This window comes from Eschrichtius robustus, chromosome 4 (genome assembly GCF_028021215.1).
Source record: "Eschrichtius robustus isolate mEscRob2 chromosome 4, mEscRob2.pri, whole genome shotgun sequence".
NCBI lineage: Eukaryota > Metazoa > Chordata > Mammalia > Artiodactyla > Eschrichtiidae > Eschrichtius > Eschrichtius robustus.
The window spans coordinates 132,567,888-132,593,562 of record NC_090827.1 but is presented as its reverse complement, the minus strand read 5'-3'; the positions used below and the strand labels follow the sequence as shown (position 1 = coordinate 132,593,562).

The window sequence follows — 25,675 nt, the reverse complement described above, 5'->3', positions numbered from 1 at the left end:
CTTTATAAAACATTTAGGTGGAACTATCTAGTACACAGCAGGGTGTATGTGATCTTTAAATCTATTTTCATCTCTATAGGTCATCCATTTGATTATGTATTATTTATCTCTTCCTACAACTAAAGATTTGAAGCTAACTTATTTCTTCCCTTTTTCTAGGACCAGCCAAGTTCGTTAGATTTCTGTCTCTTGTTTAGATGCAAAAGGAAGTAAAGTTGTGAATCCATGCACACTCTTCTCTAATATGAGAAATCTGTAAACTTGATTGTTTTCTGAAGCATCGATGTGAATGAATTGGTTAGTGAAACAGCTTTTCACGTGCTATGTGCAAAATGGCCAATTCAACAACTAGGTAAAATAGCCCCTTCTTCGGAGGTTAATACATTTGCCCACTTTACTGACTCAAAGGTATCACCATTATTCATGGACAGTTAAACTTTCCACTTTATTAGTATTTGCCAAGGGAAGGCATTCTTATACTAGCAGGGAGGTAGCCATAGGAGCATTAAAGAAACACAACAAAAATCTAAATTATGTTGACAAAACCTTTATTAAGTTACTAAAAACTTTTCTACCACTGTGCACATAATGTAAACTATTTTATAGTGATGCTTTGTTTCCTTACACCTGACTTTGAGAGGTCAAAGGTAGTTGGATGATTAGACAAAATGGAAAGAAGCAAAAATAAGAAGGAGCATGAAAGGGAAAGGAAGTTATGTGAAACTTAGCAAAAGTTATAGACCAGTTCGAAGTTGAGGCTTTGAACTATAATTTTCACCTCTTTTGATGGGATTGAGCAACAGTGAAGATTAGGACTTGAGACCTTATTTCTGACCCCTCATGGTATGTGTTTGTGCCCCTCAGTCCTCTTGGAGGTTCTAGTTTTTTCTGATATTTAATTTACTTTGCATCTCAAATCATAATCATGTTGCCCTGGCTTTTTCCTCTTTTCTTGCTCATCTCATTTCTTTCTTAGTACAGTGATTTTCAATTTTTTTTTCTTTGCTGACCAGTGGGACCCATTATCAAAGGAAATATTAATGGGCCTGTTCTGTACTGTGTCCATCAGATAAGACCTGAACTGCTGTGACTGGAGAGGGAAGGCAGAACTCTGCCCTTGGCCTCCCCACCCCACCCTTTCTTGGGGGAGGGGGGGAAAGGCTTTTTGCGAAACCTGAGCCTCAGAAGAACCGTGGGTAAAAATCATTGTACAGTTGCTCAGCTGTAGTGTTTTGCTTAATGATTTCTGGCTCTTAGTTAGTACTATGTGGAATGTTGGGTAGCTGTTTAGGTGTTGATTTCATTGAACTGGATGACAAATTTAAAGAGGGTTTAATTCTCCTCTTAAAATGTCCCAGACCAGGTGAATGTTTTCTCATCTCTAAATTTGAAGTGTTATTTCTGTATTATTTTCCTGTGCATTTAAATTCTGTGTCTACAAAAGCAACTCTTCACTTGTGTTTTGGTTCAATTTTATTCGTTTTATTTTGGCATAACTAGTCTTTGAAGGTAAATAACTTTTTCATTTAGAGCAAACAAGTGAAAAAAGCCAACAAAATTATAGAGCTAAAAGAATGGATAATTTTGAAGCTGAGAGTTAACAGACCAAATTATATGTTTTGGCCACGTACCGTCTGAGCATATATAATAATTCCCTTGGTGCGGCACTGGTGGCAGAGGATTGAGGTAGATGGGGATGAACTGAGGGTGCGTGAGGGGAACAGTAGCTGCTTACGGTTGGAATTCATCTGGGGAAGGTGTACATGTTGAACTTGAGGCCGGTGGCAAAGATGGGAAGCAGGGGAAGCCCTCTGTGAGCCATGCAGAGTCCCATTTGCCCAGTAGATGGTTTTGTGTGGGTGGGGATGGAGCTTGGACAGGATGTCCAAACAAGGGTTCTCTCTGTGTGAGTCATGTCCTGTGATTCACATCTGGTCCCTTACTACCGCTCTGTGGCTTTGCTAGCTTTCATGATGACTGATCAAATGGAAATGTAGCAAGAGTGTTTCCCAATCTTTAGAAAGCTCTCAAAAATACAACCAGCAGTTATGTCTTCTTCACAGTAGCTGAGACTCAAGGATACGTCTCTTCTTTCCATTGTTCACCTCGTTTCCTTCAGGCTCAGGGGTCAGATGTCTCTTCTTTTTAAGGCAAATTCCTCCTGTCTCCCCTGTTCTTAACCTCTTCGCTGTTTCTCTATCTACTAGAAACTTCTTCAGAGCCTATAAGCTGGAAAAAGTATTTTTAAAGTGTGTGTATTTTTTTAAGTATAAAAAAAAAGCCTGTTTGTAAAATGGGAGTTCACAGAGATGCGCTGCCTCTCAATTCACTCTTTAGCGTCCTCCAGTCAGGCTTTTACCGCCACCAGAGACCTCCTAGCTGCCAAATCCAGTGGCCCCTTTTCCATCTTCCCTCTTACTTGACTGCCCTATGGTTTAGGCACTGCCTTTTCTTCCTTTCTCCTTGGAACATTTTTCTCCTTTGTCTTCCATTCCATCACCTTCTTTGGATTTTCTTTTTGCCTTTGGGAGGCTGTGTAGAATCATAGTTAAGAGCCCACAGTCCCATGGCCTGTGTTCAAGTGCCAGCTCTGCTACTTGCTTGCTTGCTGGTCACCTGGGTGATTCGCCAAACCTTTCTAAGCCAGTGTGTTTCTTTATCTGTAAAATGGGGTTTCACTGAGATGGTCCACGTGAAGCTCTGAGCTCATTGCCACCCTGAGCTGATATTAGCTGCCATTCCGATTGTAGGTGACCTTCCCTTCTCCAGCTCTTCTTTCCATTCCATTAATATTGCCTTTCCTGAAGCCTCCTCACACAGCTCTAGTTACCACTTATGTGCCCTAGTAACTGACAAGCCTGCTTCTCTTTCAGTATGTGGAGAAATGCAAAACCAGCCATCCTGTTCCTTATCCAAAAAATGAATCATCCTAAATGGTTTCCTTCTGCCTTGGCCCTGTTCCTGTCTGCCTTTTCCTTTCCATTTCCACTGCTCCTGACTTAGATCAGGTCTTTTTTAACCTTCTTACGTTTAGTAGTCTTTAAAACAGTCTTTCTGTCTCCACACATGCACAGTTCTGTCCTTTTGTCCCCACTGCTGCCCTAGTAATGTTACTGTGCAGAGTCAACCTTGTTCCTTGCATGCTTGCTTAAATGCCCTCCAAGGGCTTCCTTTGCCAACGGGGTGAAGGCTGCTCTTCTCAGCCTGGCTTCCAGCCGTCCTCGCTCCCCACTGTGACCTTTCCCTTGTTTGTTTTTCTATCCAATTTTACTGCTTGTTCCAGTCTGTTGAAATACTTAACCCTTTGTCCAAAGCACCACATTGTTTACTTCTTCCATGTTTTTAATTCATACTGAAATAGCTGCCTGCCCTTTTCTACTTTCCTGAGCCAGCCTGGCAAAATTACAGGCAACTTTCAAGACATCTTGGGGAAGTTTTTCTGATTTCTTTTCTCTCCACTCTTCCTGTCTCAGTCCCTCCTTTGTGTGCTCATATTACCCTGATGAAACCTCTGTGTGTGTATACTCTACTGCGCTTGACTATTTACATGCCTATCATTTTCTCTTGACTTAAGAGATCTTGACTTTTTCCTAGTGATTAGTACAACACCTGGCAGTGGAAGGCATTCAGAAGATGGCTGTTGAGTGACTAGATAAGCAGACAGGTGAACTAAGTCATCCAAGTTCTCACAGTGAGAGAACCCATGGTATTTGTTCATTTTTATGATGATATTGATGGTGTCGTCCTCATCAGTTTGAAGTGGTCTTACTAAACAGAGAGGAATTGCAGTTTGACTTGAGAGAAATAACTTTCCTAACCCATACCAATTTTGAAGGGCCATCTCCTCAAATCTTACCAGTTTCTCTCCCAACCTTTTGCTCCTTTTAATTATGTTGAACCATTTGAAGCTGCCAGTATTCAACCATTCACTTTCATATGGTCAAGCTATAGAACAAATGGCAGGGAGTTTATTGGCCCTTATGCATCTGTGCTTTTTAGATAGGGTGGAAATGGAGACTAGCCTGGCTTTGGGTGGATTTCTAAAAGGGTTCTGAACCCACTTCTAATGTGGGGTGTGGTTTCCACACACGAACAAGCAGTTCTCCTGTACCAGATGGGTGTCTTGCTATTCAGCTCAGTTCTGCCATTGTCTGCTGGAGATAGCATCAGCTCCCACAGGTTTAAGGGCTCAGTTCTGCAAGACCACCCCTCTTCATACCCGCACCCCCATTTCAGACGCCAGTTGCAAGGCCAGATTGTCATCTGTGATTCTGACTGACTGGCTGTAGATTGGAGTTTCCAATGACCCCATCATTGGCTCACAGATCTCAGAGAAACATTTTACTTACTAGATGACTGGTTTATTATAAAAGGATACAACTCAGGATCAGCCAGATGGAAGAGATGCGTAGGGCAAGGTGTGTGGGAAGGGGCCTGGAGCTTCAGTGCCCACTCCGAGTGAACCAGTGTCCCTACAACTCCACGTGTTCACCAGCCTGGAAGGTCTCCAAACCGTGTCCTTTTGGATTTTATGGAGGCTTCATTACATAGGCATGATTGACTAAATCATTGGCCATTGGTGATTGAACTCCATCTCCAGCCCCTCTCTCTTCCCTGAGGTGGGGTTGCGGGTACGGGACTGAAAGTTCCAACCCTCTAATCGCATGGTTGGTTCCCCAGGCAACCAGCCCCCAAACCCCCATCCTTAGATGCTTCCCAAAAGTCACCTCATTAACAAAGTCAGGTGTGATTGAAGGGGGTTTGCTATGAATATCAAGCTCTTATCATTATGAAATTTATCACTCTTATCATCCGGGAATTCCAAGGGTTTTAGGAGGTCTGTGCAGGAAATGGGGACAAAGACCAAATATATATGTTTCTTATTATAAATCACAGTATCGCATTTTCCCACTTAGTAGAATGAAGAGCTCTGGCTTAGTTTCATGACCTCCCCATGAGATAAGTGAGGCTTCCCTGCCCCTCCTTTTCCTGCTTGGCCACAATCTTTTGTTTGGCTGTGAGGGGTGGGGGGGATGGCTTGGGGGGATGAAAGCTGCTACCAGTCAACACTCTGGGGCCGGGAGATGAAACTGGGAAACACCTCTTCTCTTGGATTGTATGCTTTTGGCCACATAATTACAACACTAAGGTTTTCCTGTAGGTTCTCTCAAGGCTGACTTTGTTCAGAGGAAAGAAGAGTCTTTCTTCTTTCCTTGAACAAGAGGAGACTATTGTTAAAGAAAAAATTATTCTCACACTTGTTAAATGGTAAAGAAGACTTTCAAAACTATTGCAGTAAAGGTCATGCTTATTGCAATAGAAGAGAAGAGATTGGGTTCAAGTCCAGATATAGCAAAGGCAGCTGGGAACTTACAACCAGTGAGCAGGATGAAGGGCGTCAGTGGATGGAAAGTTACTAAGAGGAGACATTAAGGGTAGAGGGATTCTTGCTGAAGGCAGCCCATGGATTTATACGTCAAAGATGGAGGATGAGGAACTTGAACAGATATTAAGGTTTGTGGGATTCTCTGTAAACTGACTTTAGCAGGATTCTTGCTACAGCTGGGCTTGGCAGGCTAGAGACCAGTCCTAGTCAAAAAGAGGGCTCTGGGGAGCCTGCCTGAAGTTTGGTCAAGGAGAGAGTCTGTCTCCTGGGTCCCTGAGTGCTGCTTTTTCAGGAGGCGAAATTCAGTGCCACTGAAAAGAGAGGTCTCTGAGCTGACCTCTGGTGCGTGTCCCATGGAAGTTCTTCCCCATGGATATGTCTCTTTTTTTTTTTTTAATGTGGTTGGTGTTAAGATATTGTAGGCAAATGCAGCACTTGGATGTTAAGGTGGAAGAGAAATTTTTTTCCTTGTAGGTGATCGTGCTTCCATGCATTCATAATAAAACAGAAGTGATCGTAAATCAGACAAGTATTCTCAGTCCCCAACCCTTATAGCTGTTTATTTCTCAGTTTTGGATGGAACCTTGACAGGAGTTGTGAGGTCCTTCAAGAACATTTATTGGTAAAAATAAATCCTGGGAGCCTCCCTTTATCATAAGATAAAAATTTATGGCTCAGTAATAATAAAACCTTCTGATTCTAAAGATCTAATGATATTACAAACATTTTTTGGAGGTATTAAAATATTTGGATGATTAAAAGTATTATATATGATAACATAAAATAGGAACTCTTACAAACAGTATCTTCTAATATATCTTTAAAGGTTCTAAATTCAGAAATTTGTATTCTTCTGGCACATGAGCTACTGAATATCTTTTCAGGTTTTGCCAGGTTATCTTAAAATTCCTAAGTAAGTATAAGGAAACAGGACTAGATTTGTTAAGAGCATTGCTTAGAGTTCAGTGCCTAGGGTAAGGCCTCAAGTTTTTTTTTTTGTTTTTGTTTTTAACATCTTTGTTGGAGCATAATTGCTTTACAATGGTGTGTTAGTTTCTGCTTTATAACAAAGTGAATCAGTTATACATCTACATATGTCCCCGTATCTCCTCCCTCTTGCGTCTCCCTCCCTCCCACCCTCCCTATCCCACCCCTCTAGGTGGTCACAAAGCACCGAGCTGATCTCCCTGTGCTATGCGGCTGCTTCCCACTAGCTATTTTACGTTTGGTGGTGTATCTATGTCCATGCCACTCTCTCACTTTGTCCCAGCTTACCCTTCCCCCTCTCCGTATCCTGAAGTCCCTTCTCTAGTAGGTCTGCGTCTTTATTCCCGTCTTGCCCCTAGGCTCTTCATGACCATTTTTATTTTTTTTTTTAAGATTCCATATATATGTGTTAACATACCGTATTTGTTTTCCTCTTTCTGACTTACTTCACTCTGTATGACAGACTCTAGGTCCATCCACCTCACTACAGGTAGCTCAGTGATGTTCCTTTTTATGGCTGAGTAATATTCCATGGTATACATGTGCCACAAAAGGCCTCAAGTTTTAATGCAGGCTCAGCATGCTCCCAGATCAAAGTGGCGAGAGGCTTAACGGGAATGAAGCCTGCAAGGAAGTGCCCTCCGTGAACCAGGAGGTGCTGGTGGAGCTTGATCACTGGGGCGATGCCTGAAGGAAGAGGGCCTTGGAAGCCAGCCTTCCTGCTAATGGTATCGCAGGTGGGCCAGGAGAGCTCGTGCGCTGAATTGGTGCACTGCTAATCCACATTGTAATGGTCTGTTTCCCATTTCACATGGGGTTGTATTGATATATCTTATCAAATGATAAATTTATGTAAAGTCTGAACATGAAACAGAGCAAGCAGCTTACTGTTTATGTTGTCTGTCGTATTAGTCATGCTGTGAATAATATTGCTGTTTTTCCCGTGTCAGGCGCTCAGAGGCACTGTGACTGACTTCCCTGGGTTTGATGAGCGGGCCGATGCAGAAACTCTTCGGAACGCCATGAAGGGCCTGGGTAAATTCAGCCTTCTTTTTGTTCTAAAAAAAAATGTGACATTTGTTTTTCTGAACAAGAAGTCATTGTTTTACAGTAAGATTAACTTTAGAATACTTTGAGCTGAACGTATATAGAGAGAAACATTAAAGGAACAAAAATAATGACTGACCACCCCTAGTATTTAGTCTCTAGAACCAAGCAGGAGTTAAATTCAACCTCTTTGTTTTTTTAGCTTTTCAGCTTTACCCGTATGGTAGCTGACTGAGTAGATAAACAGACATTCCTGAGGGTGATCAGCTGTGCAGGCTTTTGCTCTCAGTGTCCCATCAGATATCCAGTTCTGTAAGTTTCTTACATCCCGCTGTCTTCTCTGTCGCTGCTTTCCTTTTCTGCAGTTTAAAAACCTCTCATCATGAGGACTTCCGCCTATAATTAATCTTCCTGTCCTCAGGCTCCTTCTATACCAGTGTCCGTGTGAAGGCATCCATCTTCCTCAGACTTGGCTCTGACCCCATCACTCTCCATTCTGAACATCTTGTGAGATCTCCTGTTGTAGCAGGAGGTGCAGGCTTTCTGGCCTTGTAAGGCCCTCCCTGGTACTCCAGCCCACCTCGTCGGCCCCAGCTCACATTACTGCCTGGTGTGTGCTCTGATCCAGCCGTGCCAGGTGATCTGCCGTTCAGGAAAGCTCTGTATTTCCCTACTGTTGAGCTTTTCCTGGATTCTAAAAGCCTGTCTTTCTTCCTTACATCACTGCCTGTCAAAATCTTTTCATCCTTCAAGACTGTTTGGGGTGGGTGTCACCTTCTCCATGAAGCTTTTTCCCAAACTGTCTTCCTCTGCCTTTCAGCTACGAGCACCTCCTCTGAACCCCATTTAACGCCTGGACCTCTCCTGAGGCCCTTGTCACATTCTGCCTTACCTCACACAAAGAATTTTGTATTTTTTACCCTAAATTGTTCGTAACTTGAAACCAGGGTCTATATCTTTTCTCCTTTCTCAACCCCCTGGAACACCCAACACATCATGCCTTGTGAAGAGCTGTTAATTGAGTAGCTATTTGTTGCAAGAAAAGCTAGGTGCACTCAGTTTTTAAAAAGTCAGGAGAATGTTTGCATCTCCTTCACAATGTGTAGGGGTAGTACGTATTGTTGGAAAAATAACATATTGATATTGTAAATTTTATAGTTTAATAAATTATTTAATAAAGTATATTTTATGAGGCAAGGAATTAAAGTGACTGGGGAGCTGGTTACAAAGGTTGTTGAGAGAGTGGGCATGTGGGAGCCCGGATGTAATGGTTGGAACGTAATTGCAGGCACCGATGAGGAGAGCATCCTGACTCTGCTGACATCCCGCAGTAATGCTCAGCGCCAGGAGATCGCTGCGGCTTTTAAAACTCTATTTGGCAGGGTAAGACTGTACTTCATCCCAAGGTAGAATGTGAGAGCAGCTTTCTCTTTTGAGACTAGTTTGAAATCTACTAATATTCTTTTGTAAATATCATTAATCTTATGATTCTGACTTTCCTAATCCTCCTTTTTTCTTTTCTAGTTTGTTTCTTAGTTATCAGCTGTTGGTTAAAATGCTCACTCAACTTATCCTCATATGATTGTTTTTCCTCACTTGACACTGTATAGGTGCTGAAAGATCCCATGGGGATAACTGCCCTTCTTTCCTTCTGTGTTTCCCACTCAGGATTGTTGTATCATTTTCCAGGTGTAAACCTGTATTGCAATATGTTTTGCTCTGACACAGTCACAGTCTTGGTTCCTTTTGGAGTGGTATTTTAATAAATGAGTTTTTAATTCATTGATTTAAATGTTCTTATTTGATTAACAATTCAAAGTAAAAATTAAATTTGTTACTAAATGAATTAGTACAGACATGAAAAACTTAAATGTAGTTTTGTTATTCTGAAAATTTTTGTTCATTATTTTGAGAAACAAATGCAAAGAAAAAAAAAAAAGCAAGTATTTTAAACACAAATTCTAGTTGCCTGTGTGCTGAAACTGAAATGGATGAGAAATACTGCTTTTATCTTTATAATTATGCAAGTTCCCCATAATAGCAGCTGTCCTGAAGTAGTCAGGGGCATAGTAATGAACATAATCTATTATGTATGTATTAGAATATTATTAGATATGGAGAGAAAAGAAAACGTTGTTTTGTGTAGGTGTGATAGGCCAAATTTTGTCTTTTGTAAAAATGCATTATGATATTTTGGGGAAATTTTTTTTTGAGATAGACATGTTTCTCAGAAGAGTATTTTAAAAATATTTTAGGCTTATTTTAAAATATTTTAAAATAAATATTTTTTATGAAAAGTATTCATTTTTTGAAAACTCTGAGATTAAGAAAAACATCTTAAAAACAAATACCTTGACACATGAGTGGCTTTGCTTTAGCTTAAGGTCAGATGTCAAAAGTACATTATTAAAAGCCACAGGGTGTTGTTTAGCTCATGTGTCTTCTACTTGGAGATAGCAATGTAGAGAATTCATTAGAGCAAAGGGCTATCGTTCATATTTAAGAAGAATCTCCTTAAAATTTCTGCATGGTTAACCAGTTTATATTTTCTGTGAGTTAGGACCTTCTGGATGACCTGAAATCAGAACTGACTGGAAAATTTGAAAAATTAATTGTGGCTCTGATGAAACCCTCTCGGCTTTACGATGCCTATGAACTGAAGCATGCTCTTAAGGTGAAAGGATGAGTGTGAGGAATATTCCTGTCACGTGTATAATATTATTTTGTGTTGGTAATTACTTTATGGTATTTTTACTTTTATTTATTTATTTTTATTTTATTTATTTTATTTTATTTTATTTTTGGAACATATAAATCATCACATCAGTTTATTACAGTCATTATACATGACAATTAGCTGTTCTAACAGCTATTTCTTTTTTTTTAAATTTAATTTTATTTATTTTTTTTATACAGCAGGTTATGGTATTTTTATATTAAAACAAATTGAATTATTTCACTGAGGGTTTCTTGAAGGACGAAACTGCGTAGGAGGCAATAAGAAAAGGAGGGAGAAAATGACAAGTGTGTCATTTAATCTTTTTCTATAGTTAACTCAGTAGTAGTGGTTTTTTAAAATTTTAGTGTATTTTACAGCCTTTTGTACTTTATTTTCATGCTTGTTTTCTAATTTTGAGATATGTTTTAAAAATGTTACAGATTAGGTGTTTTATCTTTTAGTTTAGAAAGTTGCCTGATTAGGGAACAATAATATTGTTAATCGTTTTAGCATAAAAGATGAAGCTTTGGAGAGAATTTTGAGATAAGAAAGATTTTCTAATACCCTTTCCTTCTTTCCTGTACTTCTAAATACTAAAATGAAGCAGCTGGTAAACTTGATATAATTTCATTGTAGCAAGTAACTAAATGTATATTCCCTTGCCTGGTGTTTGCAATGTTGTATAAATGTGATTACATTGAATCATTTGTTTAGACTTAGGGGACAGGGAATAACTCAGTCACTAGTAGTTAGGTTTTGAATGGACAAACTGAAATTAACAACAAGGAGATGATGTAGCTCAGGTGGAGGGAGGAGAGGGTTTATCAAGTTAGGAACCTTTCTGTGCTTCTTCATTTTCCTACAATGATTCTTTGGAATAAATAAAATCTTAGGTTACTGGAAATGGGCATTTTTGCAGCCTTCTGAAATATTAGCAGTGGCTAAAATTCTGCCCGAGCATAAACCTAGTTCTTTCAGTGTTTGATTTTTTTGGTAAAGCAACAGAAATATAAGGAAATTAAGGCTTAAATATGCTATCTTTTAAAATTAAGTTCAGCTATGTCATTGCTTGTATCTTCTAATTTAGTAGTGTAGATATGACTTATAATCAGAAAAAGGAAAACCAACTACAATTATTCTTTAAAAATCCAGAAAGCAAGTCCCAATTCCTTTATGCTGATCCAATAACTGATTCCTAATAACTAAGCCATGCTATATTTATTGTTACCTGTGTTGCAGAATTTCCCTGTGATCCATAGAGAACTTAATTTGAGGGCAGGGTTGGTTATGTTTCGAGGTACATATTGTTTAAGTATCAGTGTTCCTCCATGTAAATTTATGTAAAGTTTTCCATTTTTACTATTTCAGCCTTTTTATTATTTCCTGTTTCATTAAAATGTTTCCCTTTAAAACTATTTAGAATTAAACTGATAAAATTACAAATTTATGTAATCTGTTATATGTCATATATGTAGACACATTCATACAATAAACATTTTTTTTCATTAGGCAAAAAAGGATAAAATTGTCTTTGGAAAGAAAACTAATTTGAAATTTCGTATTTCTATAACTAACAGAACTCATATAGGAAGTGAATGTTATGTTGGATAATATATATATATTTATGCAGTTGGGGTAACATCTGTTCTGGGAAAATCACTTTCTTTTTAATCTTATTAACATGTTTTTTTCTATTAAAAATAAATCTCCAAACAGGGAGCTGGGACAAATGAAAAAGTCCTGACAGAAATTATTGCTTCAAGGACACCTGGAGAACTGAGAGCCATAAAACAAGTTTATGAAGAAGGTAACTGTTTCGAATTACGTCTCCCTTCACTTCCGCTGTCACTTTGTCATTTCTCTAAAGTGAATGCAGTTCTTTGGAGTTATAGGAGGGCAGGCCATACGTGATTTCTGGATGAGTGAAGGAATGAGTAAACAAATAAGCAACCATTCAAGCTAGTTTCTCTTTCAGTAGGGAAAAGGCTGCCTTTTTCTATACCTATAACTACTTTAGTATTTGTAAGAAACTTCTGATGAGGATGGGACTTATTTTCATATAGGATTTACAGTCAGTGTTGGGATATACAGGTTGCCTCTTTCACATTAAATTGAAGATGTAAGTGGTTTTTCTTCCTTAAAAATTTCAGTTTTATGTTAGTAGAAGTTAAGAATTACTAAAAAGGAAAAGAAACCTTGTCCAAATCAGAGTCGATAATGTCTGAGTAAATGTATGTCATTTTAGCTAAGGGGAGTGCTTGACTACTCTGCATTTTGACTTTTCTTTTTGGTGTCTTTTCTTTTGGATTTTTAAAATTTTTTTGCGTGAAAAAAAAAAATCTATATTTCAATCTGAAGCATATCCTGTTAATGGAACCAAGAAAATGTAATAAAAAGTAAAGGTAGGGAGTTCTTTTCTCATCAGATTTTCTGTAAAAGACTCTGCCCTCTGCGTGACTGAGGAGGGTCAGACTGTCCAGATCGTCAGCTCAGTCAGCAGACCTCCAAGCCTAGTGCCCGCAGCTGGGAAAATGGGTCCCTATCTTGGCATTAGTTGGTTAATCTTAGAAATGACCCTGTAACCCAGCAAGTTAGAACGGTGTGAAATTTATGGCAGCTAAACAATTACCTTTTGAGGTGCTGGAATCTTTCTTTCCTGCTCCTCTTTTTGTAGTTGGATAGGACCCAACCACTAAGGCAGAGGTGATACATGTATCTCAGCTGCAGGTGATCACGCTTGAGTTTTACGTGATATAATATTCAAATATCTCCTTCTGGGGATGTCGACATTGATGAATGAGCCTTTGTGCTGCCGGATGACAGATGGGGTGCCACAAGAGGTATAGTAACTGTGTGTGGTCCGTCCAGTCAGCCGTGCTGCTATTGTGCACTAGCTATGTGTCCAGCAGCGTGCTGGCAGTCATGAATGATGCAGAAGGTGCACATAACAAAGCTCCTGTCCTCAAGGAGTCTGCAATCTATTTAGGGATGACATGACTTAGAAAAAACTATAAGAGTTACAGGATAGTAAAATTCAAACATCAAACATGTTTAATGAAAGAATTCATTCAGAGAAGAGAGGTCATTTTGGCTTTGGATGTCAGGAGAGGCTTCTTCACAGTGAGGTCAGACACTGAGCCAGGGTTTCAAGACTAGATAGGTTTCGAGTGGGTGAAGAAGGCATTTTTGGTCAAGGTGCACCCACTGTCTGCCATGGCATGGAGACCAGTTTGAGAAAAGTATGTTGGGGGAACAGAGAGAACGTGACTGTAGCGGAGGGAATGTGCATGCCCATTGTGGAGATAAACTGAATAAGTGCAGTTAGGCTCTGTTACGGATGGTTTTGTATGACTGGATTAGAAGTTTGGACTTGGTTCAAAAGCATTGTAAGCTCCTGAATGGATAGTAGAGTATCGAAGGGACAATTGAGGGAGGAAGAAGGTTTGAATTAAGAGGCTGATTAGGTAGCTGTGTTGGGAGAGGTAAGCCGGGCAGTTATGGCTCAGCCTAGGTTGGTGGGAGGTATGAGGCGAATCAGAGAGAGGAGAAGTATTTAAACGGATTTGATGGTTGATTATACATAGGTGTTGGAGTAGAGGAAGGAATAAAAAATTCCTTCAAGGTTTTGTATTTGAGCAACTGATTGAAATAAATATGTATCTCTTTTGTATCTTTAGAAGTGTCAAGCTTTTAAAGTTTGTCTCCTTTCAAATAATGATGAAATGTTTAAATGCCTTAGAGTAATACCTCCTTTCCTTCAATGGCAGCTGGTTGAGAGACGGTGAAAAGTGCCTGTAGACTCTTGTAGATCCTGGTTTTCCCCTTTGCTGTGGCTTTATGTCGAATAGTTGGAAATGGAGGGGAGAAAGGCATATTTTAAAATATCACTGCTGTCTCTCAGAGTTAACTTTATTTGTCGCAGAGGAAAAAAATCTTATTAGGGGAAGGAATGGCCATGCCCCAAAGAAAAGAAAAACTCAGAATATTTGAGAGTGGAAGACCTTTGGAGATGAATCATGTAAAACATTTGAAAGAAAGGGAAACAAAGTTTAAAATTGAGATTGACTGTAGTTTAGAGACTTTCCAGTACCATCATGTATCTACAGATTAATAACTACGTTGGTTGAGAGCATTTCTAAATGGCCGAGTCACGATTTAGGTTTGAACTGAGTGCTTTTGGGAGACTTTAATTTCTTTTCTTCCAGCCACTCACCACTTAAAACATTTGCCTTCAGTCTTCAGAGCGCTCAGAGAAGCATGAACTATTATGCTAATCAAATATTTCTTCCTTTATGTCTCTTCCATTGGATTAATGGGGCAAGATATCCTTTTCTAGTTGAAAGAAGCTGTAAATAAGTGTGAAATTTTTCTGTTGCAGAATATGGCTCGAGCCTGGAAGATGATGTGGTGGGGGACACTTCGGGGTACTACCAGAGGATGTTGGTGGTCCTCCTTCAGGTACTGACTGGGTGGAGGCTATTTGTGGCTTAAAAAATCTGAAGCCGGACTGGTCTGAATCTAGTTAAGTAAAGTCACTTAAAATTCTTTTAATTATTTCTGGTACTTGCTTGATTCTGGCTGTGTGGTGCCAGTGTGTGTTTGTGTTTCAGAATATCTGACCTGAACTCGTAGTAGGTAACTCATAGTTTTTTTTTTTTTTTTTGGATATCACTGTCCTCTTTTATTCATAGATTTTAAAATCAAGAGGGTCAGGTTGGTTTTGGACAGTGTTTGTGTGATAATGTAAAAATATTGTAGGATTGATAAGATCTTAATTAATGCATATTATTCCTAAGAGAAAAAGCTTCATGTGCATAACCATTAGGTGGAACCTTTTTTTTCTTTAGAACAAAAATATTCATGTAATCCAATAACGTGACATATTATCTCTTCTAGGCTAATAGAGACCCTGATGCTGGAATTGATGAACCACAGGTTGAACAAGATGCTCAGGTGAGTGCGACTTAATATGTGATGACTTTATTATGACATAAATGAAAAGAAGAATCCATGCTAATGGCAAATCATAATATGTTGTAATAGCATCTAAGAATAGTCTAATGGGTCGTACAAATCATAAGACCCATGTAAGTAGATGTCTCTCATTTTGATCTGGCCAACAAAATGTTTTATCCCAAGGCTGAAGTGAAATAAAATAAATTACATGTAAATAATGAGTTCCACCTGGATATGTTATTTTCCTTTAGATTATGGGACATTCTCAAAATAGAGAATTTTACAAGAAAACCAGGTGTTATGGATTCTACTGCCAATGTCACTTGGCAGGAAAGGATAAAGAAGAAAAAATATTTTAGTGGTAAATGGTGTTTTATTACATAATAGATGACACGTTATTGTAGAATTTGAAAGTTCCTCCACCTTTCCTTTGATAGACTTCTAAACAGGATTGTTCTTTTGTCAGTTGCTCTTTAGTCACTCCCTAATGAAATTTTGTACTTAAGTGGCTTTTAAATTCCATTATAGTCTCAGTATGGTTTATAAAGTAGTCAAATGTAGGAATTAAGTGTTAGGAAATTTGAAACATGAGACCTGAAAACTGGAAAATGGTAATAAAGGAATTACTTGGGTTCCTAGAATCACATATCGTAGTCCTGTCTCTCTGGTCACATGTTTCAAATATAGGCATACCTTGGAGATATTGTGGGTTTGGTTCTAGACCCCCACACTAAAGTGACTATCACCGTAAAGCAAGTTACATGAATTATCTTGGTTTCCCAGTGCATATAGAGGTTATGTTTACACTGTACTTTAGTAACTGTGCAATAGCATTATATCTAAAAAACAATGTACCTCCCTTAAATAAAAAATACTTTATTGCTAAAAAAATGCCAAATCAATTACAATAGTAACATCAAAGATCACTGATCACAAATTTAATAATAATGAAAAAGTGTGAAATATTGTGAGAATTACCAAAATGTGACCCAGAGACACAAAATGAGCAAATACTGTTGGAAAAACGGTACTGATAGACTTGCTTGACACAGGGTTTACAAACCTTCAGTTTGTGAAAAACGAAGTACCTGCAAAGCACAATAAAAAGAGGTATGCCTGTAATAAAATGTAAAATTTTGATTGCTAGTCATGCACCATTGAAAGGGGAAAAGCTATGTTCACTCCTCCAGTTGTCTGTTCTCTATGAAGTAACCATTGGATGTGTGATCTGACTTTGCTAATAGGAAAGAGGAGAACATTATTCTAATTTTGGGTGGGTTGATTTCGTAATGGTGTTGGGACGCTGTCATCTCTGTGTGGCTGGAGAGAGAAAAGGAAAGGAAATGCATGTTTGCTGAGGGCTGGCTGTGCGGTGTTTGGCACTCGCCTCACTATCGCTTATAACGTGCAAACCGGTTGTGTCCCATCTCTGTTTAAAACCTTAAAACCCTTCAGTGGGTCTGACTGTCCGCAGGATAAAGTTCAAGCCCCTAAATGTGGTTTATAAGCTACTTCGTTATCTGTCCCTTGCTTTCTTATGCCTCCGTCTCTCTCTCTCTCTTACTTGCCCTCTCTTTCTCCTCCCGCCCCTTCTCCGCTCATTCACCTAATTCCTCTTCAGGGGTCAGTCCTCACATTCGCTGCTCTTCAGGTCTCCCTGCCTGACCCCCAGGTGTGTGTCAGGTGCTGCTTACAGGGGAGACTATAGCATCTCAAGCTTCATGTCACAGTTCTTGCCACCTAATACCAAAGCTGCCTATTTACTTGGCTGCCCGCGCAGGGCACTCTGAGCTGTCAGTTCAGTTTGTATCCTTTGCCCCTGGCACATGGTTAGCACTTAGTAACCATGAGTCACTGATGAGTGACCCAGTGCATAACTCTAACATAGAGGGGATCATTTCCGTTTTCTAGATAAGGAAACTGAAGCTCAGGGGTTCGGGAAACAAGCCCATGGCCCCCACTGAGTGGGAATGGGGCTGGAATTTCCACCTGGGCCTATCTGACCCCAAAGCCCTTCCTCTTTCATAGACAACAGTCTTGGCGTTCTTCCCTGTTAGCTCCTCTCTCTCCTTTCTGCTACCGTAAAATGGGCTTAGTAAGTATAGATTGGAAGGACAGATCCAGCTTAACCCTGCCTACTTGAGGGAACAGGGCCAGAGCAGCCTTACAAACCCGTACTCCCAAGCCGTTAGGGGCCTTGCTCGTTGCTGAGACGCGCTTGTTGCTTGTTGCTTGTTGCATTGTCTGTGGGTCTGTAGATGTGCAGGTTCTCACACTCCTGCTGTCAGGAGTGGGACTTCTGGATGCTTTTCAGGGGTCGTGGTCACGGCGAAAGGAGCAGCTTTAGTAGTCTCAGATGACTGCAGTGAGGCCTGCGTTAGCGGGCGGTGGGCAGATTTCCCGGCACAGCAGGTGGTGTGATGAGAGCACTGCTGCAGCGTGAGGCTACTGAACGGGAACAGTACATTGTTACCTCGTCTTCACTGATTTCTCTGCTTGGAGCACTCACTGTAGAGCGTGCTTCTCAGACTTTAATGTGCCTATAAGTCCTCTGGGGATCTCCTTAAACTGCAGATTCTGACTCAGTAGGTCTGGGTGGGGCCTGGGATCTGCATTTCTAACAAGCCCTCAGGTGATGCCCGTGCCGGTCCTGGGGCCACACTTTGAGTACTGAGGCTGTATAGGCGTCACTTAGCTCTGCTGCAGGGGATGTGACCATTCAGAGCCCTGAAGGGGAAACTTTGTACATCTGAAAACTGACTTATGAAGTTACTTTAAAATACCACTGAAATAGTATCCAGGCTTTCTTTACCTTTTCAGTGACCAGGGACAACACAGCATACAGACTGGCTGTTGATCTTTGATTCATAAAAATGCTATTAATTAATTCAGCCTGTTGAAAACAATTACCCTTTCAGCGTTATGAAAAGGGAACACACCCATTTATACCTTGTAGTGAGGCTGCCTGGACTGTTATCGCTAATGGGAACCTCAGATCTCTTAATTGAGCGCCATCCAAGACGACTAAGGGCCCTGCTCTAAGCATCTGAATTTTTTCCCTACTGCTACCTGGCACTAAGAGGATTCCTGCTATTTCAGGGACTTGATAAGCCTCAGTGAGTCATTCACCTGGGAATTGAACATTTTGTAGTTAATTCACTTAACTTGTTAACATTTTTAATGCGTTGAACTGATTTTACTTTCTCCCCTACCAAATCCTTGTTTTATGCTTTCTCTGGAGAGAAAGTTGAACTCTTAAAGGAAGGAGGGAGAAGGGAATCAATGTTTATTGAGTACCTGCTATTGATTGCCTGACACTGTTCAGTGCATTCGTTATGTGAGTTATATAATCTCCATTAATAACTCTATAGAAATATTATTCCTACTGTGTAGGTGAAGACACTGAGGCTCAGGAAGAGATTAAGTAACTCATCTAAGACTCACAGATAGGACACGACCAGTTCTAGTTTGCACTGAACTTCTGTACCTCGGTACTTTGCACTGAACCAGAGGTTATCAAACTGCTTGGGCTAAACTGTCAAGCCCCCTCTGAGGGAACGGGGAGGGTGGGGAGGTGTGAGGGTCCCTCATCCAGAAGAGCTCCGTGGATACTGGGCATCCTCATTTAAGCCTGACGTTAAGACAAGACAAAACAAAAAACTTTTAAATATTGCTCTATATGATGATACCGTCATTATTATTGCATATGATTTAGTTAGTAGTAGTTTTAGACTAGGTAATGATCCCAAACGTAATTCTTCCAAGAAAATTAAGAGATTATAGTTAAAAATAGCCATCTCACCAGGTTTTTCCATACAACTGCTACAGCTACTAGAGAACATCCCTAGAAATATAGAACAATTGATAAGAAAGGAGGCTTCAGCAGTGCTTGCGGTATTGTACAGGATGAGCCCTTCACCACTTTTAGGCGTTAATGTATATGTATATCTTATCTGTATGTGGAAAACATACTAGAGGTAGTAGCCAGTATCTTTGGGATGTTGATATTCTTGGTAATTTAAATTTCCTTATTTATGTTTTGTCTCTGTTTTATAAAATTTATCAATGAACATGTGTAATTTTTGTAATTAGATTAAAGAAGTTATCTTAAGAGAGGTCTACAGCACCCTGATATAGTTGTAAGGTTTAGATACTTGCATGACTTTCGTAGTAACACTCTTTAGTTTTGAAGCGCATGCTCACGTGACCAGGATTGATGATGTTTATTTTTATCATTAAAATAAATTAACTTCAAAATTGAGTGTAAAGATGATTCTCTGGAAGTGTAATACAAAATAGATCTGTAGTAGCGTAGTCTATATTCTTAAACATAGTGTGATCAAAATTTCTACATCCAAACACGTGGTTTGATCACCTCGTATCATTTGTTTTGCCACTTGTGGCCATAAAAGCAGCTCCGAGTAGTCGTCTCAGCAGATTGCATTTGGCTTGCTTTAATAGGTGTACTTACCTTGAAACGATTAAAAGGGTAGTATAGACATTTTAAAGATTGATTCTTTGGGTTTTAATAAATAATCTACAACCCAATAAGTGGACTCAGATTTAATGATGATGTTTGTATATACTTTTTTCAGCAATGATACGGACATTGGAAAACATGTATTCTTTTCCATGTAAAAAAGTAAATGTAGACACTCAAACTACAACAAGTATATGTTAAGTGCCTGCTGTATGCCAGGCACTGTGCTATACTCAGTGTTTAAAAAATTCGCTGTGATCTCTTACAAATGGGAAAACTTTTTGTAGCTAGCATTGGTTAAATTTCAGTTGTAAAGAGAGAATATGGGGTTTCATCATGTATTACTGAACAGCTACAGAGCAAGCAAAACAGAAAACACAGACCCCTTAGCTCCTAGTTCAGCTTTCCCAGTCTGTAAATGGATGTATCAGCAGTGAGGTAATCAGAACTTTCCACCAACCATATCATTGCTCCTGAATGACTGGAAGTCACGGTAGACATTTTGGGAACATTTAACCTGGCACCATTGCTCTGCTTTATTGCTTTGACACAGTTTAGTGGCAAGCTCCCAAGTAGCCCCAAACTTAGTGAGCTGAGTTTCAGAGTAGGAAACATCAGAATTGAAAAATATAAGGTGATGAATCAGGCAAATTAATATTCAGGGAATAAAACACAAGTGTGATTAAGAACCTGGAAATGAGATGAGAGAACAATTTATTAACTGAGGTTGAAATTTTCACAGGCTTTGTTTCAGGCTGGAGAACTTAAATGGGGAACAGATGAAGAAAAGTTTATTACTATCTTTGGAACACGAAGTGTGTCTCATTTGAGAAGGGGTGAGTGATAAAAATGTGTATGATACAGGTACTTTGATTAATTTTGAAAGTACAAGAGTCAGTATGCCAAATACCTGCTGCATAACAGGCTCTTACTGAATGGATCAGTTTTTAAATTTCTTCCTTTCGGTGACCTTGAGAAATCTCATAATTCTCTGCTACTATTGTAGCTTTTACGAAACTTAGATATCCTTAGTCCACTCTTTGCTATCAGGGTGATGAGGGAGATAGGCCTCTAGATTGTTACTCATAGTGACAAATCACTGAGCTATAGCTCACTACAAGTATTTCCTCTTAGATAGTGGTACCTAAGAGCTCACTTCTGGGTATTCATCAGTACTTGTGGCATCAAGTGGGAATAAGTTCACTGGCAAGTGACAGAAAACCCTACTAATAGTGGCTTTAACATTGGGCTTTCTGTAGGTAAGACTCCTTGGCTGATTTGGCAGGACATAGGCTCTTTCTGTTTTTCTTCTCCGCTGTCCTTAGTGCTTTGGTTCTCTTTCTCATCTTCGGTACCTCATTGTCACACGATGACTGCTGTTGCTCCAAACATACCAACCATTTTCACAGCAAGAAGAAAAGAAAGGGGTAAACTCACCATATCTGTCTATTACTTTTAATAAGGAAAGAGAAAGATTTTTCAGAATCCTCTCCCACAGATTTCCCTTTAGATCTCATTGGTTATAACCAGTAAGGAGGGGCTGGGAAATGAGTGAACAAAGAACATTTATAGTCCATTGTTTTGGGCTTGGCACGTTGAGGCTCTGAACAAAATCAAGGTCTGTCAGCAAGGAGAAAGGGGAGATCTGTGTTTGGTAGGACAGTACCTGGTTAGACGAAGTATCTTTCTGGGAAGAGTGATTCTTACGTGATTAAGAAATTGTTTTCCTGTTTTCTAGTGTTTGACAAATACATGACTATATCAGGATTTCAAATTGAAGAAACCATTGACCGAGAGACTTCTGGTAATTTGGAACAACTGCTCCTTGCTGTCGGTAGGTAATTTTATAATGTATGTAATATTCATGGTGTTAAGAGTTAAAGTATTTTATTCAGTTGAAGCTGTATCTGAAAATAACCACCTATTTCTTTATAAAAAAACAGCTTATCATGATATTTGGGTGAAGCAAACTCCTAAATTTCCAATTCAAAATCTGTCTTGATGTTGGAAATACGTGAAATATCTGGTTATTTCATTTAATCTTATGGAAACATTAAGAGAATTGTTTAAAAATCATTTTGAAGCCGCATTAAAAGTATTACTGTTTCATTGTGAACCTGAAATGTGGGCATTGTTATCTCAGAGGCTTGTAAATGTTACATCTGATATCTGTGGAATTTTATTTTTCTTTAGAATACCATCCTCACAGTTTTGAAGCAGACTGAGAAATTGGAATCTGATTTAGAATAAGTATCTTTGATATAATGGAAGATGTGTGATGGCGGTTATTTTTCTGAGTAAATAGTACAGAATTTTATTTTAGCTAAATATTCAGAATAACCTGGAAAAATTGGAGAAACGAGTTTGTGCAGTTTATTGTCGTATTACGTACTCACCAAATTCCAGGGAGCATCTAGGTTGTGAGTTCCCTGTGGTCCCAGTTTTCATATGGGTTTGGAGTGAACCTCTGTCTGCTGTCTGTTCTGAGTATTTGGTGTTGAGCTGAAGTTTTTGTGCTCTCCGTCTTCTGGAGAATAAGCTAAATGTGTGCACGAACGAGCACTAACAGTGACCTTTCCTTTGAGTCCACAGTTAATGAATTTTAATAGAAGTCTTTTAGATGGCCCCTTCATAATAGAATACACATAAAAGTTATGACAGTTTTAGTTACTGGTGGCTGTTTTCATAAGCACTGGAAAAGAACACACCACCCCCAACCAAGGATTTGTTATTTTTGCATATTAAGGAATTTTTATGATAGTTTCTGAAGCTGAGCAGGCTGAGTTCTGAGGAGCCCTAACACACAATAGACAGGTGCGTGTTCAGGGAAGACGCTCTTTTCTGTTACCAGTTCATCTGGATGTTTCTACCAAAATGGGTGAGTCTCATGCTGCTCTGTGTGAACCGTGGATGTTACATCAATAGAATACGGAGGGAATACCTATATTAAGGTTCCAGACAGATAGTCTAAGGTTTGTCAGATTAGATGGGGCAGTAATCTTGCATTATTTGCTTGAATATATTGGAATGAAAACCCCCAGGAGGTTTGTATAATTTACTGGGGATGAAGAAGGTTGTGGCTTAACAGCCCAGGCTGCCAAAACTGTTACAGCAAAAAGGTGCTCATAGAAGAAAGGGGCACTGAAAAACTTGCAGCCCCTGTCCGCCGTGCCTTTCTGTGTGGAACTCAGAACTCTAAGGAAAACTCAAGCCGGTATCTATGGAGAGTCTCTGTAGTCAGGAGGTCAGAGCAGCTTGCAAATGAGCAGCTCTTGAGCCTGTGTTACTTTCGTACTGTATTTAAGTAGAGCTATAAGCGTAAGGCAGCTTTGATTTTAATTACTTTATCCTTTTCACATCAGAATAGCGTTTGACCATTATATTACTTATTTTTGTAGTGAAATCCATTCGCAGTATACCTGCCTACCTTGCAGAAACCCTCTACTATGCTATGAAGGTAAGTGCATGCCTTGAATCTTCTATCTAATTAATTTATCTCTCTAGTGTGTTTTAGATGATAGACTTTGAGGGTTTTTTCCTCCTTAAAACAGGTAGTTCAGTTCTACTAAATTGTTTTACTTTATTGACTCACCCCAACTCAGGGGAGTTTGATGCTATAATTGACATTTTTAAACACTGTGCCTCTCTTTTGTTCTTTTTTAAAGGGAGCTGGGACAGATGATCATACCCTTATCAGAGTTGTGGTTTCCAGAAGTGAGATCGATCTGTGTAACATTAAGAAGGAGTTTAGGAAGAATTTTGCCACCTCTCTTTATTCCATGATTAAGGTAGTAGAACCTTTCTTTAAATTATGTTTAGAAATCCACAGCAGACCAGTGCATAGCTTGCAAGACATGGGTGGGAGAGCCTCATTCCTGTGTTAAGTTTAGAATTTTAGGGATGTGCTTAGAGCTGTGAGTTACAAAGTTTGGCATCATGTGCCCTGAAGTAGGGGTGATGGCTCCTGAGTGAAAGATCGGCTCTCGGTGAGGCCGAGGCTCCTGGTGAGCTTAGACGCGTTATTTAGTAGTGGTGACAGACGACTCACTGAACCCAGTCTTGTCCACGATAATAATACGTTTGTTCTTCCTGTCTTTTATCAGTTCAAGCTGTCTTTATTAGTTTCTCCTTTCTTTCATATCGGTCTTTCCTTTCTTTGTTGTCTGTTATCCCCTTATCTCTGGTATTGGTTCATAGTTCAGGAAAGAACCGACCAGGTCATTTCAGGAGTAAGTAAACAGCTTAAGTATTATACTGTCATTTTCATCCTTTTAAAAGCAAGGGACGCTGTGGCCTGTAATTAAATTTGGCTTAAGGCCTTTTGACTTCCTCATTCTTTCTTTTCCTCCCTCCCTCCCTCCCTCCCTCCTTTCCATCCTTCCCTCCTTCCTTCCTGTCTCTGTCTGTCTTTCTGTCTATCTTTTTTTGTCTCTCTGTCTTGGTCTTTCTCTTTGATAAAGGGGAATGTGGGCTGTGTGCAAAGCAGCATCTCAGTTGAGAAAGCGTTGAACTTTGTGTGTGCGTGGTGTGCTGGGCTGAAGGGTACTAGAGGGTTCTCCCAGTGACTCATAGCTTGAAACGTTAACTTATCCCACACATCTGTGCATGACACAAGCAGAGGCAACATGTACCTTACCCTTCCGTCTTTGAGGCAAAGCCATAACAGACAGGCAGTCCCAGCATTGCCCCCCATAGCCAGCCATATGCTCTGTGATAGGACAGGGGTCCCCAACTCCCGGGATGTAATGCCTGATGATCTGAGTTGGAGCTGATGTAATCATAATAGAAATAAAGTGCACAATAAATGTAATGCCCTTGAATCATCCGGAAACCATCCCCTGCCCCCCCGGTCCTTGGAAAAATTGTCTTCCATGAAAACGGTCCCTGGTGCCAAAAAGGTTAGGGACTGCTGTGATGAGAGACTTAGAGTTTGTTTAGAAACCTTGACTTGAACATGGTTGTAAAAGCTTCCCTGTTCTCTGTGTTACTAGAGGGAAGAACGTACTTCACTGTCTTAGGTAGAACTGTGCTTTTAAGGGGTAAAATTAGAAAGTTAAACATCAGTTGCATCAGTAGGAAATTCTCTGTAAAACATTCCTGATGTGAAAGGCACTCACAGAGAGATTACCCACTTGGGAGAAACGTCATGTGAATAAAATCTGTTGCCAGATATGTCTTGGTTTTTTATTTTCTGTGGCTTCTGTGAGTCATGGGGGTTAACGGAGTACATTTGGGTTTCAGGGGGACACATCTGGGGACTATAAGAAAGCCCTCCTGCTGCTCTGTGGAGAAGATGACTGATGTGCGCCTGGGGAGAGCCCCCGCACCGTGCCTGCCGCCGTCACCACTGCCTTCCTGCAGTGCATCTCACTGCACTTCCTGCACGCCAGAGCCTGGCACGTGGCCTTATTCACGCTAGCATGCTATGACCAAAACATATATGTTGTAGAAGAAAATAGCGGTGCTCCTTTCTGATCTTCACTTAAAATCCTTCTCTTTCGCTGTCGTAGTCCTGAAGTGTACTTATGTTGCTAAGACTAAAAGTCTGGCTCATTTATATTTTCCTTTAAGAGGTCAGACTGCTTTCAGCCTTTTTTAAAAACTTCATTTATATTAAATTTATAACCGCATTACCTTAACCGGAACCTTAGCCTTGAAATTGTGAACTCCTGGAAATGTTATTAATCAAGTTTGCTACTAAATTAAACCTGAAAAAATTATGGTGGTTGCATTCAAAGGATTAATGAATAATAAACGTTACCTTCCTCCTGGATTACGTGTGGGTGTATGTCTGAAGAAAACTTATTTAATTTACCTACTTAACAATGATATGTTTTTTCAAGCTAGTCAGTTGACAGTGTTGTCAGTTGACAACTGAATTTATAGTTGGCTTTTGGGTGAAAAGCTTGAAATACAACATGCAAAATGAATTGGCTGTGCAGTGTGGAATGAGGGAAGAGTTGAAGGGGGTCTCTGATTTATTGGTGGCATGTTTATGTGGGCATCAATTAAAGCAATGCTTACGCTAGTTGCTTAGTAGAAAAGCTGATTTTAAAACTTAACCTAAAATTTCAGAGTGTTACTTTTCACTTTCCTATTA

General features: G+C 39.7%; 1 protein-coding gene across 1 annotated transcript in view; it reads left to right on the top strand.

Moving 5' to 3' along the window:
* Positions 1-25,348, top strand: part of ANXA5 (annexin A5) — a 30,978-nt gene extending 5,630 nt beyond the window's left edge. The window contains exons 3-13 of the mRNA XM_068543373.1: positions 7,324-7,408; positions 8,709-8,803; positions 9,981-10,094; positions 11,856-11,946; positions 14,518-14,597; positions 15,036-15,092; positions 20,318-20,411; positions 21,314-21,409; positions 22,974-23,032; positions 23,241-23,363; positions 24,817-25,348. Of these exons, the coding sequence (XP_068399474.1) occupies positions 7,324-7,408; positions 8,709-8,803; positions 9,981-10,094; positions 11,856-11,946; positions 14,518-14,597; positions 15,036-15,092; positions 20,318-20,411; positions 21,314-21,409; positions 22,974-23,032; positions 23,241-23,363; positions 24,817-24,876 (954 nt within the window). The 3' untranslated portion in view covers positions 24,877-25,348. The remainder of the gene's footprint in view (positions 1-7,323; positions 7,409-8,708; positions 8,804-9,980; positions 10,095-11,855; positions 11,947-14,517; positions 14,598-15,035; positions 15,093-20,317; positions 20,412-21,313; positions 21,410-22,973; positions 23,033-23,240; positions 23,364-24,816) is intronic.
* The last annotated feature ends 327 nt before the right edge of the window (positions 25,349-25,675 follow it).